Source organism: Grampus griseus (assembly GCF_964374135.1).
Source record: "Grampus griseus genome assembly, chromosome: 10".
NCBI classification, from domain to species: Eukaryota; Metazoa; Chordata; class Mammalia; order Artiodactyla; family Delphinidae; genus Grampus; species Grampus griseus.
This window is the reverse complement of record NC_139004.1, coordinates 37,247,921-37,261,858: the sequence shown is the minus strand read 5'-3', so window position 1 is coordinate 37,261,858 and position 13,938 is coordinate 37,247,921. Positions and strand designations below refer to the sequence as shown.

General features: G+C 41.0%; 1 protein-coding gene across 3 annotated transcripts in view; it reads left to right on the top strand.

Moving 5' to 3' along the window:
• KCTD20 (potassium channel tetramerization domain containing 20) overlaps nt 1–13,858 on the top strand; it is a 29,249-nt gene extending 15,391 nt beyond the window's left edge. For all 3 annotated transcript variants that reach the window (XM_082663000.1, XM_082663001.1, XM_082663002.1), the window contains 7 exons: nt 167–372; nt 2,953–3,226; nt 5,616–5,718; nt 6,077–6,197; nt 7,270–7,467; nt 8,848–8,958; nt 10,297–13,858. In XM_082663000.1, the coding sequence (XP_082519126.1) occupies nt 213–372; nt 2,953–3,226; nt 5,616–5,718; nt 6,077–6,197; nt 7,270–7,467; nt 8,848–8,958; nt 10,297–10,589 (1,260 nt within the window). In that variant the 5' untranslated portion in view covers nt 167–212 and the 3' untranslated portion in view covers nt 10,590–13,858. The remainder of the gene's footprint in view (nt 1–166; nt 373–2,952; nt 3,227–5,615; nt 5,719–6,076; nt 6,198–7,269; nt 7,468–8,847; nt 8,959–10,296) is intronic.
• The last annotated feature ends 80 nt before the right edge of the window (nt 13,859–13,938 follow it).

The window sequence follows — 13,938 nt, the reverse complement described above, 5'->3', positions numbered from 1 at the left end:
CCCGTGAGCCATGGCCAGTGAGGCTGCGTGTCCGGAGCCTGTGCTCCACAACGGGAGAGCCCACAACAGTGAGGGGCCCGCGTACTGCAAAAAAAAAAAAAGAGAGCTGTCTGTCAGTCCTCTAGTTAGGAGAGAGTTCTAAATCATGCATATTCCTGTCTTCCAGGATTTCTCCCTGATCAAGCAGACAGTTCAGGATACACAGTCCAAGGATGAATGTTCACCGTGGCACTGAGAGCGACAGGTTACTGTGGCAGGAGGCCAGCTGCCTGATGGATGAAGCCTCAGCTGCAGCCCAAGAAAGAGAAGCAAATAGCCCGGCTTCTTCTGGTTTTCAAAATCTTACTTATCCTCTAGGTCCCAGGAATGATGGTACGATGATTAGATCTTGACTTAATGTGGAGGGCTTTCTGACACCTCAGCACCTATTCTGCCCAGAAGGCATAAATGTTCTTAATAAATAAAATATCCAGTTAATTAGCTTCGCTTATATACCACAGTTATATAAATCTATCACAAAAAACCTCCACTTATTTAATCAGTTTAGTACACCTAACTTGGTAATGGTATAAGAAAAATAGTCTCAGGCTTGGAGTCAGAAGACAGATTCACATTCTAGCTCTGCTGCTTATCAGCTGTAACCATGGATGAGATCCTTAATCTTTCTGAGCCCTGCTTTCTTAATCTAGAAAACAAGGTTGTTAATAATTCTTCTTACCTCACAAGGCTAGAAGACTGTTGAGTTAATGGATGTGAAGGCTCTTGGTAAATTGTCAGGTTCTTTTTAACTTTTATGGAAAACAATAGCAACAATAATAATAGCAATTACCATTTATTGAGCACTCACTGTGCTAGAAACTTTACTGTTTTTAGATCAAGGGAGGCAAACTGTGGTCAAATCTGAACCACTGCCTGTTTTTGTAAATAAAATTTTGAAACACAGCCATCATGCCCATTTGTTTACATACTGTCTATACGGCTGCTTTCCTTCTATAGTGGCAGAGACTGTGACCCACAAAGCTCAAAATATTTACTTTTTAGCCCTTCACAGAAAGTTTGCTGATCCCTGCTTAGATTAATCCTCCTGTTACAGATGAGGAAACTGAAACTTCAAAAGCTTAGGCATAACTTGCTCAGGTTCACACTGCCGGGAGGTAGGGGACTGGGTGGGATTTAAACCTGTCTTTCTGGCCACCGTTCGCTGTTATTTTATATATATCAACGGACAAAAAAGCAGTGTGACTGCCACCCTAGAGTGCCCCATTACGGAGAATTTATGCAATGAGTCTCTTTTCCTACTCACCCATTTAAGCAGGGTGGAATCTGAGGCATCCTTCAGGAATCAACCCAATTTAATTGCGTCATAGCTGGGGGAAAATCAAGTGCTCTAAAGAGCTGAATAAGTTAGGTGCCTACTTTCATTTTTAAGAATAGCACTTCGAGTGTTGAAAGCCTGTCTTGGTGATTAAAGCGTTTCTTGCTACAAGCTTGCCCATGGATTGTGTGGAAACTTAGCTCTTTGTAAGTTGAAAATTTATCAGAAGCTCTAGGATATGATCCTTAAACAGGATTTTGGTCTAGATTTTGGTTTCCTTTTCTCTAGAAGCAAATGGGGAAAAAATTGAGTGTACTCTAGCTAACAATGAATTATTGTATACAAACTTAAAATACATGAAGGGTGGGAGTGAGACATTAAGTTGTATCTATAACATTTTATTTCTTTCCAATGTAGGAAAATGTTAGCTAGCCAAATCTAGGTGATGTATACATATTGTATTAACTCTGCTTTGGTATATTTGAAATTTTTCATTAAATAAAAATAAACATTTTAATATTTCAGGAGAACTCCCTATTTAAAAGAATCTTCTAAAAAAAAAGTACAGCTATATAATAAAAGCAGCAAACATCAACTAAAAAAAAAGAATCTTCTGGTAATCCTTTTGAAAATACTTTCCCCTGATTCTCTTCTATATACATCCAGATTTCATATATTTAGTTTTGAGCCTGTTTACATGATGTGGTATTAATACATTTTTAAGTGCTCTCACATACTTTATTTCAGTTGATAGTCAAACCAATCCTGTGAGGTAGGTGGAGTGAACATTATTTTCATTTTACAGATGATTAATCAGGTTTAGAAAAATCAAATAAATTACTTAAAGAAAATGGCTCTTTGGTGATACTAGGACAAAAACTCAGGTTCCATGAATGAATTCTAATCCAAGACCATCTGCACTGGAACTTTTCTGTTGAGAGCAAGACCTGCCTGTTCAAAAAACGGTGTTGGTAATGTTAGGATTCTCCTATGTGTAGTGAAAATGCATTTTTCAGTGAATTTCTAGGAAAAGTGACAATTAGAGACTATCACTATCCTTTCTGGAAAATAACATTTAGAAACGTTTTTTAAGAATGTGGAAAACAAATAGTTTTGGCTAACAGAGTTATCAAGTTCCTTAAATAAAACACAGGAAATATGAGTGTTATTTAGAGATAGAAGTGAAAGCGGAAATAAAAAAGCGATGCCTCTGTGAAACAAGACTAGGGAAGGTTAAGCAGTATGGCAGAGGATTGCTTGTTTTCCACAGAAATGCTTCTCTAGTGTTCAATTATTTTTAACCATGTGTGTAGTTTACTTTAAAATTGTTTAATCGTCTATTTTAAAGTGTAGGCATTACTGCCTTGATTCTCTCCTCCCCAGCGTGCACACACACACACACACACACACACACACACACAGAAGAAAAAGTTCAGGGGGATCCAGTATGAGTCTCTAGTTTGTGTTTTTTCTTTACGTGTTTTAGGCAAGAGTTTTTGCATAAGGATACTTAAAGTTTGGGTTTTTTTGTTTGTGTAATGGTTTTTGTTCTTGTTTTCTTTAAAGAGGACAAGGTTTATTTTTCCCCAGGGCTTTTTGCTGTCAAGTTATTTTGGTTTGTTTGTATGATCTTTTAGACCTTCCACTTGACTCTGCCTCTCAGCCAGCAAATCTTCAGTTCCCTCACATGATGCCACTTCCTGAAGACATCAAAGGCTCTTGCTTCCAAAGTGGGAATAAACGGAACCATGAACCCTTCATCGCTCCAGAACGATTTGGAAACAGCACTGTGGGCTTTGGCAGTAACGTTCATTCTCAGGCACCAGAGAAAGTGACACTTCTCGTAGATGGCACACGTTTTGTTGTCAATCCACAAATTTTCACTGCTCATCCGGATACCATGTTGGGAAGGTAATTGATAATAATTTCCTTCCACATTCACTCTGTCCTCTGTGAATAGAAATACTTGCTATTTGCCTTGCATTAGATTTGAGCATAAAAACATTTCATTGCTTATTTTTCTACCTTCATACTTTTGCGAGACAGAGGACATAAAAACCTTATATGTGTTGGTGATTTTGGGGGGTGGGTACTTTCATTTACAAAGCCAGTATAGTGAAATAAGCCCCCCTACAAAAGGGAGTGCAAAAGGTCCAAATGGTGTCAATTTCTAATGCCTCCACTACTATTCAAGTTTTCTGAAACTGGATCCTTGTATCTGGCTGTTTTGTTTGATGATTGCTCTCTTTATTCTTCGTGTTCCTTCCTCTGTGTTGCTTCATTCAGACTATAGTCTTACCCTCCCCTCACCATCTCCTGCCTCCAGCTTTTTAGGGTTAGAGTTTAGGAATGGAAGGAGTCTACTGACGAGGAGCGCTGTCCAGGAAGTACTTTTAGAGCCTGGGCTGGGAGTTAGGAGATCTCTTTCTGGCCAACTGTAGACCTTAACATGAAGAGCAGATTGGGGTAAGAGTAAAATAATTTGAGTGTATCCACACACAAACATTTGGCTTTTGAGGATTTCATCTAGTACTTGAAAGTGGATCTAACCTCACTCTGACTTTGAACTAATTTGAACTGAATTAGAAATCAGAATGGACCACACTAACTTGCTGAATTTTAGGCTAAGTGGAATCTAGCTGTTCAAATATGTGTGTACTTAAACATATACATACAAATTCATGATGAACCATTTTTAACCAGAGCCAAACGTATATATTTCTTAAACATCTGAATTAAGATAGAACATAAAAACATTTTCTAAATTGGCCCTATATCAGACTTGACTTCATGTCCTCAGTCTTGGTATCGCCACCATTTCCCCCCAGGCCCTTCCAGAAAGGCATTCCTCAGGGTAGGCTGTCTGTCTGAAGTAGGTTGCCTCCAAAAGTAGCGCTCAAGAAAAGAAAAGCAAGCATTTTCTGGGTAATAGACCCCTTCATCTACATGGTTCATCAGCTGAGTCAGCCGAGGTCATGAATTCTGAGTTTCTTAGGTTTGTTCTGTCCTGTGGCTACGTAGAGTATTCATAAGCCTAGCCAGTGAGCTTACAGATGTGGGCCACTGGTCACAAGGGGGACAAACTAAGAAGCTGAGAGTGGATTAATGCAGATCCGTGCCACTACTGGATGAATGACTCTAAGGGGGGATTATATTTATGGCATGTTCACTATTTTGATTCATAGCTGTCTCAGCTACACTTCAACCGGAACATTCCAGAAAAATGTCAGCATCCTTTGAAGACTACTTTTGTCTAAATGGATTTCTTATGTATGGTGTAGTGATTTGGAAAGCATGTGAGTCTTTTTCAGACCTTGGAAAACAGCCAGTTCAGGATGGAGGATAACAGTTTCGAACAGTTGGACAGCAGGGCTTCCCAACAGGTTAAGGAAGGAAAAGGCAGTGAGTCCCCAGTGGGCCAGCTGAAGATACCAGCACCTGCCTGTCCTGGCTTCTCCTTCCACAGCTCCTACACAGATGTGCAGCAGGAGTAGTAGAAGTCATGGGGCCAGTTTTACTGGAGGGGATCTGAGAGAGAGAGGAAGGATGGGAAAAGATGAATATAAAAGCAAGACTTCCTCCCTGTGCCCTCATGAGCTCTGAATTCATGCCCAGAGCAGGCCTGCCTCTCTGAAATATGTCAAATTGCTGATGATCCTAATACCTACCCTCCTTTTCTACTTGACCTGAAATTCCCGTCATTAGTTACTCCTTGGATTGAAGAACGGCATTTTCCCCAGAGTTACGCCATTAAAATCTACCAGGAAAGGGAAAGCAGTAACATCTGCACCTACTAATACAGATTCATCTATCAGATTAGATATTGAAAAGCAAAACTCAGAAATATCAAGGATGATGTGCTGGATAGGTACATGCTGATGGGTGAAAAGGAGGAGACTCTGTCTTCCTGAGCTGCCGGTGCGTGGGCAGGTTCCTGGGCGCTGCGGAGGGCGTGAGAGGCGACTGTCACACCCTCCAGACACTTTCCAAGGGCCACCTCTGCAGGTGCTGTTCTACTTTCTTTGCTGTCGCAGAAGCTCGCTACGGTGGACTGTGAGGGCTTGCTGCTTTGTTCCTCTTGCACTCAAACACTGAAAGCAATTGCTGCCCTCTTTTCCTATCTGAAGGGAGTTTCCTAAGACTTGAGTGTGTCGTATAGGGGTTGAGTCCTAGTGCTGTGTTTTTAACTTACACTGAAAGAGTGGAACGGAGTCTTCCAGAATGAGGTGAAGAAGGGAGAAGTCTCATCTGTGAAGAATCCTGCTGCAGCGGGTAACATTGTTGCCTGGGTATTTTTCAGGATGTTTGGACCAGGAAGAGAGTACAACTTCACACGGCCCAATGAGAAGGGCGAGTATGAGATTGCCGAAGGAATCAGTGCAACTGTATTTCGAACGGTGCTGGTGTGTAGTGGCCTTGTTACATCATCTTCCCTGGGGGCGTGCATGGTCAGAAGCCTTGAGAGTTCCATCAGACTGTGTTCTGACTTTAGGGTTTCTCATTTCTAGTTATTGCCTTTCCCACTTTATTTTCTGTTTCTATAATTCTTAAGTCCTTGCTTGTGTGAGCTCAGTCAGGTATCAAGTTGTGATTAAACATGTCAAGATGGCCAGGAGCCACTTTGCTATCTAATGAATCACCAACTTGGTGATAGTTCTAGTAACCCATCACTTTAATAGAACCAGGAATGAGTAGGGGGTTGAAGAGGAAATTTTTCATGTTGTTCTTTGCCTACATTTCTTCTTCCTAATTTATTTATAGGATTATTACAAAACTGGTATCATCAATTGTCCTGATGGCATCTCTATCCCAGACCTTAGAGATACGTGCGATTATCTCTGCATTAACTTTGACTTCAACACTATCCGATGTCAAGATCTGAGTAAGTGCAGGAGAAGCTGCCAGCTGCGTTTGAGCAGCTGAACTTTGAGTGTGCTTGGAATTGACATTTTTTATTACTAAACAGAAAGCGTTTCAAGTGTGGGTTGAAAATCATCTGTAGAGGCAGAGACGTGGTACTAACCATTCCCTGTCTTGTTTCAAAGCTCTGTGAGAAGTGGAGTAAACAAGAGAACATGTAGTGGGTTCTAAGTCTAGCTTGACCCCGTGAGTCACCAAGCTAATTGCTTCCCCTCTTGGGACCTTGGTGTCCCAACTCTTTAACAAATAAGGATACTGATCCTCAGATATGAGGGAAGGTTCACTAATAAAGTCACACAACATAAATCGGCTGGGTTCTTCTTACAGTTTATCATTATTATTAACTTAGTGTTTAAGTGCTTTATATATGTAAACTTGCATAAGTTTCACAATTGACCCGTGAAAGATAGGTGATAATCTCACTTACCAAATGAGAAGATGGAGAAATTAGCTTGTTCAAAGCTCTAAACATTAAAGCTGGGATTAGAACTGATTGTCTGAATATAAACTCCATGCACTTATCATTACCTAGGCTTCCTGAAATGGTTTTAAAATTCTTTGAAGTTCATGGTACATTTCCCTGCATATTCCATGAAGTTCTCTAGATGTGTGGTGTCTCTACTGAGTCTAGTACACACTTAGAGCAAGTCCCTTGGTGTCGCCAAACTTGGTATCATTCCTCTTCTGTGGTACTCTATGAAGTTGCGGTCCAGAGCATCTTCAGAAGAGGTACTATAAAGAGTCATCCCCAAATGATGGTTGTCTCTTGTAGAATTAATGTTTATGTTCTGACATTGCATGTCAAGAAAACCACAGTTGATCAGAATGCTCAGGGTTTATTAAACAGGAGGAGATTGGTAGAATGTGAAAAGTATCTAACATAATAGCCTTGGAGTAGGAGACATACCCTGCCTTTAAATGGGCCACTTCTCTGGACCTTATCAATGATAACAGCTGTTACCTCATAGTCTTTTCACTCCAGTAATTACCTGCATTTGAGCAGAGAGGATGTTCACTTGCCTTTTGTCTCCCAGGTGCTTTACTGCATGAACTGTCTAACGACGGCGCTCACAAGCAGTTTGATCACTACCTCGAAGAGCTGATCCTGCCCATCATGGTGGGCTGTGCCAAGAAAGGGGAGCGAGAATGCCACATCGTCGTGCTGACGGACGAGGATTCTGTGGACTGGGACGAAGACCACCCCCCACCCATGGGGGAGGAGTATTCCCAAAGTAGGAGCCCCTTGCATGATGTACCTGTTTCCAGCAAGAAATGTGCTGCCCAGAGTGGCAGCTAAATCCTAGAACCAGTGTGACTGTCGCTGTTGAGCTGGTGATGAGCACACTCACCTGGATGAGGGTCTTTCCTGCTGGGGAGCACAGGGAACATCGTTATACTTCCCATGCCTACCGCTGGTGTCTGGTACTGTGTCAGTACTGCGGCAGCACATTAAGTGGTGGTGTCATTCTTCTCTCCATTTGTTTCACTTTAAATCCTTTTGAATTGGTAGTAATTCAAAATTCAGAAAATACAAAAGGAAAAGTCTTATTCCCACCCCACCTCATCTACCCAGTTTTCCTCCTCAGTTTCTTTTATATTCTTTCAGATTTATTCAGTGCACATACATAAGCAATTGCATGTTCTTTTCCTAAATGATACCATATTGTAGAGACTGTTCTATATCATGTCTTACATTAAAAGCTTCCACAATCTTTTTTATGGCTGAATAGTATTCCATTGCATGATTGTGCTATAATTGATTTAACCAGCCCTTTTGATGACCATTTAAGCTCTAAATTATAAATAATGCTGCAGTGAATATCTTTTTAAACAAAGTCTTTCACACATGTGTATCTCTACAGAACAATATTCCTAGAAATGAAATTTCTGTATCAAAAGCTTTGTGCTTTTATGATTTTGATAAAATTTGCCAAATTCTCTTTCATAAAGGTTGAGCCAGTTTATACTCACAAGACAATATATGATGGGTTTGTTTCCCATATGCTCACCAAGACAGAGTTTCACTGAACTTTTATCCTTGCCACTCTGATACGTGAAAAACAGCATCTCACTTGAGTTTTAATTTGCATTTCTCACTTCATGAATGAGACTGAACATCTTTTTAAGAGTCATTTTCATTTCCTTTTCTGTTAACTGTAATCATGCCTTTTGCCCATTACAAAATTGGATTGTTAGTCTTTTCCTTAATGATTTGTAAAATCTATTTGTGACCACTGTCTTTATAGACAAGGAAATTAGCCCTTTGTAATATGAGTTGCAAATATTTTTCCCAGTTGGTTGTCTTCTTAGTTTTGTTTGGTGTTTTTGGATAAGCAGAGATTTTTTTTTATGTAATCAAGGGTATCAGTTTTTCTTTTATGACTTCTAGGTTTTATGTCATATCCAGAAAGGTCTTTCCTACCCTGAGACTATAAAAATTTCTTGTATGGTTTCTTTCTTAAGGTTGATTTATTATTTAACATTTAATCTGTGATCCATATGGATTTTTTGGCATCAGGGCTCAGGTCATTAGTCTGAATATGTTAGCTCATCTCCTTCCTCTTACAGAGATGTTCACTCCGTGACTAACCCCAGATTTTTTTTCCCCCCAGTTCTTTATAGCTCTAAGCTCTATAGATTTTTCAAATATATTGAGAATCGGGATGTCGCTAAAACAGTGTTAAAGGAACGGGGCCTGAAAAACATTCGCATTGGAATTGAAGGTAAGAACATCCCAATCAATATTCAGCTTGCATGGCTCATGGAGTAGGTTGGATCTGTGGCCACAGCTTTTGTCCTTAAAACCTGGCTTCCAAGGGCCTAGAGAATAGACACACATGGAAACTACATTCCTACCCAAGTTTGAAGATTCCTGTTTTTGTTTTAGTTTGCCCTTACATTTCCTTGTCATTTTATTTCCAGTTGAAAATGCTTTAAAGCAGCTGTAGGAATAAGTTCCAGTTTACTGCCTCAGGATAAAGAGCAGTGAGGACTAGGCCCTGGGCGGGTAAATGTAGCAGAGCTCGTGGGCTCACCAAGTGGGAGGGCCAGCCGTTTAGCCAACAATCTTGATGAGGATCTTTCTGCGATCTGGAAGGGTCCTTCTGAAAACTATAACTTGGAGACTCATTTTATTCCACTACCACCTTTGGGGAGTGTCTGGATATATTGACAAAACTGCTTTAAATGATTTGAGCAATGGCTCCCAACCTGTGGTCTCCGTGGAAGGGTATTGGAGACTGATTCCCGGAGAGTGCTGAAGCCATTCTGGTCTCCCCTCCATGGGTCTTTGACTCTTGTGTTTTGCTACTCTAGCTGTCTTAATATTGCTCACAGAACCTGTCGTTGTATCCAGCTTAAGTTGGAACTTAACGTTGGAAGAGATTTTTGAGATCATGTATTAAACCTCTTTCTACTGTGTCCTCCTTTGTCTCTTTGGAAACCACAGGGACAGAGTGACAGGGATCACTCCATTTCCCACAGCAGCCCATCAAACTGTCCTACCACGAGAATATTCTTCCACATATATAATAGATAACCTCCTCCCTCTTCTGTCGTCCTTCTAGTTCTAGCCTGTGAAGATAATATACTCTGCATAAGATTTCTCCCATATCCCTGTAACTGACTTTCAGATATTTTAGGCAGCATCCCAGTTTTTTCTTTAGGCTTAAACATTTTGCATTTCCTTAACTACTTCTCATACAGGTTGCCCTCTAAGCAATAGAATTAGAGGACTAGAGTAACCATGCCCCAGTAGGATTTTTGTTCTATAGTATCGAAGCCAGTAAAATAAAGACTTCTAAAATTAGTAGGAGGCTTCTCCCCCTTCCATTAGAAGGGATAAAATTTTTGTTACTTCCCTTCTAAGGACAAGACCTACTAACCTGAGCAGGAGAGAAGCAAGCATGTAGGTGGCTGGGCCTCAGAGAACGTGGTCACTTCCCTGTAGTTTTCACATAGTCTTGGGATTTGGGAGGAAATTCATGTGGTTAGGAAGAAGGAAGTATGGAAACCAGAGTGAGCAATTTGCTGGGGTCATGATGGCTTTTTTCCCATTTCAGGTTATCCTACCTGTAAAGAAAAAATTAAGAGGAGACCTGGTGGCCGGTCTGAAGTGATCTATAATTACGTGCAGCGCCCCTTTATCCAGATGTCATGGGAAAAAGAAGAAGGAAAGAGTCGCCATGTGGATTTCCAGTGTGTTCGAAGCAAATCCCTCACTAACCTGGTAGCTGCTGGAGAAGATGTCTTGGAGGACCAAGAGATATTAATGCACCACCCACCTCAAGTGGATGAACTTGACCGGCTAAACGCCCCACTTTCTCAGATGGCTTCTAACGACTTTCAGGATTAGGGGCAGCTGTGGGCCCCTCTGCCGGCCTTTTCTCTGACTGGGATGCCCATAGCCAATCCTCCCCATGGTTTGTCTCACACTAAGTAGGAGACATGCTTCTCCCCCCTCCTTTCCTTTTCTACCATAATTAATGTGTGTCCTTTTCAGTAAGTCTGTGCCTCCGGCAGGAGATTAAAAAGGACTCACTGGTAATTAAGCTACCAGCTTTGCAGCAGCCCTGGTAACTTGAAAATTTTGGGTCTGGTGCTGTTCACCGAGTCTTTGCATAACTGCAAAAGCAGGAAAGGAGGTCAAGACTCCTGTTGCCTCATATTCAGCAAAGCAGTTCTCATCCTTTACACTCTGTTCTTGGCTTTTGTTTGTTTTATTTGGTTTTATACTAGGCAAATTACTTAGCAGCAAAGGGACCAAACTTAGAAGGAGACAATCTCTATCTTCTACAAGCAGGCACTAATTGGATGCCCATTAGAGGTTAGTGGAGATACCATCCTGGTGGCCTCTGTGCCCAGGTTGCATCTGGGAAGAAATAGGCTCTCATTCAAAATGTCCAAAGGAAATTCTTAGGAGCTTCAGTTCAGTTTTTTTTTATTATTATTGCAATGAACAATCCAAAACCTCACAGATTCTTTGACAGGAAGGATAATGTATGACGATGTTTATGAAACCTTTTTAGCTTCAAGGTTTTTGACCCTAAACAAATTGATTATTCATTTGGAGTGAAATTCACACTTTGATTATCCTGGCTTGGAATCTGGTGTGAAGCCATAGGTCTTCACCCTAGGCCAGCATGCTGTAGGTGTGGCTAGGAGACCTTAGAAATGGCTTAAAAGGCTTTCAAGATGAAGGCAATGATTTCTCAGAAGTGCTCAGTTTCTCAGTAGAAAGACTAGTAAGAGCTCGGTGGGTAGGGCTGGGGGTGAATCTGGGTGGGAAAACGTCACCTGCCTAGACTTTGTCTCAGTGCAGGGATTTTCGTTGTATATTCTTTTCATACTATGGAATATTTTTAGGTATCAGGATATTTTAATTTTTGAAATAGCCTATCAGCTGCTCACACTGGGTAAAAAAACCATACTAATGTCATCTCCAAAGGAAGAATGAGTTGAAGGGAAATTAGGCCTAGTCATTTTGATTGATCTGTCAGCTCTGGGTACATGGTGTGTGACAACCCAGATCACTCCTCTGGGTACTGTAACCACCTCCCCTGATGTCTCCATGGCTGTTAACAGTAGAGCTAAATTTAGATTCTAGAGTCAGATGTGTCTTGAGATCTTTCCCATTTTATGGTAGAGGTTGGCCTTCCAATCACCTACCCTGAGCATGTACAAAGAGACACATAGTTTCCTTCAAGTTCTCTAAAAACAGGACTGGTTTTCTTAAATTCCATTTCCACAAGATACTATAGGGCAAACTACTTGATGCCATTTTATGACCTCCCTAGTCAGAATTCTCCAAAGGTGAAGTCAGATTGGGTGTTGACAGCTACTCTTTCCAGGCTTGAAGAACAAGAGTGTGTGACCAGGGCCAGTGTCACAGGGGACATCAATGCTGTGTTCCTTATTCAGAAAAATCAGTAGTAAGGGGTTAAACCGAGCCATCCCCCAGCTACAGTTATTCTGATTATCATTGGCATCCATTTGTAAGGCTGATGGCCAGGGTTAATGTTTAGGGTTAACGTTATTTTGTAGCCAGGGGTAGTTTTATTCCTGTGAAAAGAATTGGCTGTTTGAGGTCAGGTTTGGCTTTGACCTTACTGGTACTACATTCATACCCACGACCAGCCAGGATAATTGTTTAATGGTGCTTCCTTTACGCTTTGTGGTTGACTTCCATGCTATCACAAAGGAAATTTAACTTTTGTGTAGACTATAATAAGTATGTATAATTTCTGTTTTATAGCTTAATATAACATTTAAGGGTAGACATGTCTCAGCTAACACTCTAAAACTTATTAGTCATTGCTTAGGTAAAAAGCTAGGTATGAAAGTGTGGCATGTACTTAACACTTTGTTCTACGTAAATGATTAATTTCCTCCGGCTTTCAAAAACCAGGTCTTTTTTTCCCCCAAAATTGGGTTAACGTGCTTTCAGCCCCAACCCTTAGGGTTCGAGTGAGCTGGAGATCTGTGGAGGTAAATCTGCCAGTGTTGCCAGGTGGTGGTGACGGAGGGAAAAGCTGGGCCCACAGGTTCCCTCTGGCGGAGAGGACATTTCTTCTGTACCCCACGCCCTTCCAGCCTGGAGCGCAGCATCACTGTAATTAGGTGGCTCCTTTCAGCCACAGCAGCTCTGTTCCCAGGGCCAGGACATCCCGTGGCGACAGGACCTCGCAGTTCTCGCAGGAGCAAGAGCTGGGTTACAGTCATTCCCTTCAGAGTCAGTTACTGGCCAGCTGGGCAACAGGTATTTCTAATTAAAAAGGTGAAACTCAGGTTTGGTGGTTTTTTCCTAAGTGCCTAAATAAGTAAGCCAGGCTGTTTATACAGAAACATTTTCGTAAGAAAATGTTTTTACCCAGACTGTCTTATTCAGAGGTATCTATCTCAGCAGGCCAAGATAAACCTGAATTTGAGGTTTAGGATCTGAGTTTGTGTCTGCATCAAATCATGTATTGTTGATTAGGAAACATTTGCCATTAAGGAATTGGGAGCAGGCAAGGAGACAGTGTTAAAATGTGTCTGATGAGATTACTTAATGGTTTCTCCAAAGTGGAGAAAAGGTATTAAAAGAATGACAGTAAAAAAAAGGTAAGGAAGCTAGAAAGTAGCTGGATTTATTGCATGATATGCAGTAGCCAGTATTAATAACTAAATTCTGTGTGATACCTAAGGTATACAGGTCTATGAAAATACTGTGGCATAAGCCCAGAAAGGATGGATAGTGTTCCAGCAGGTCCTTCTGTTAAGTAAAAACAATCAGAGCAGAGGCTTTAATGTCAAAGAGTGATGGGAGCCTTTATCGAGTAATAGTCAATAGAAAGTTAAGAATCAGTGATTTATTCAATGCCACTTCTTGCCATCATTTTGAAATGGTTAAACTGGGCATAGTTCAGAAAGCAAACCTGATACCTTTATGGGAGATGGAGCCACATCCGTGCTCTGGGTGGGATCACCTCTGCAAGAGAACATTACATTTTCTCTCAAAGGCAAAATGCTTGTAGGTTTTGCCTCTTTACTTTGTATTTAAAGTTGCACTTGTTCACCTACCAGTGTTTACGAAATCCTATATTTGGGATGCTTTTTCTATAATAAAATGTTATCATTTGTGTCCATGTTGTTGTTTTTTAGCAGAAAATAATATTGGAACTCAAGATGTTAAAGGGGACGGAGAGTAGCAGCACGTGGACTGC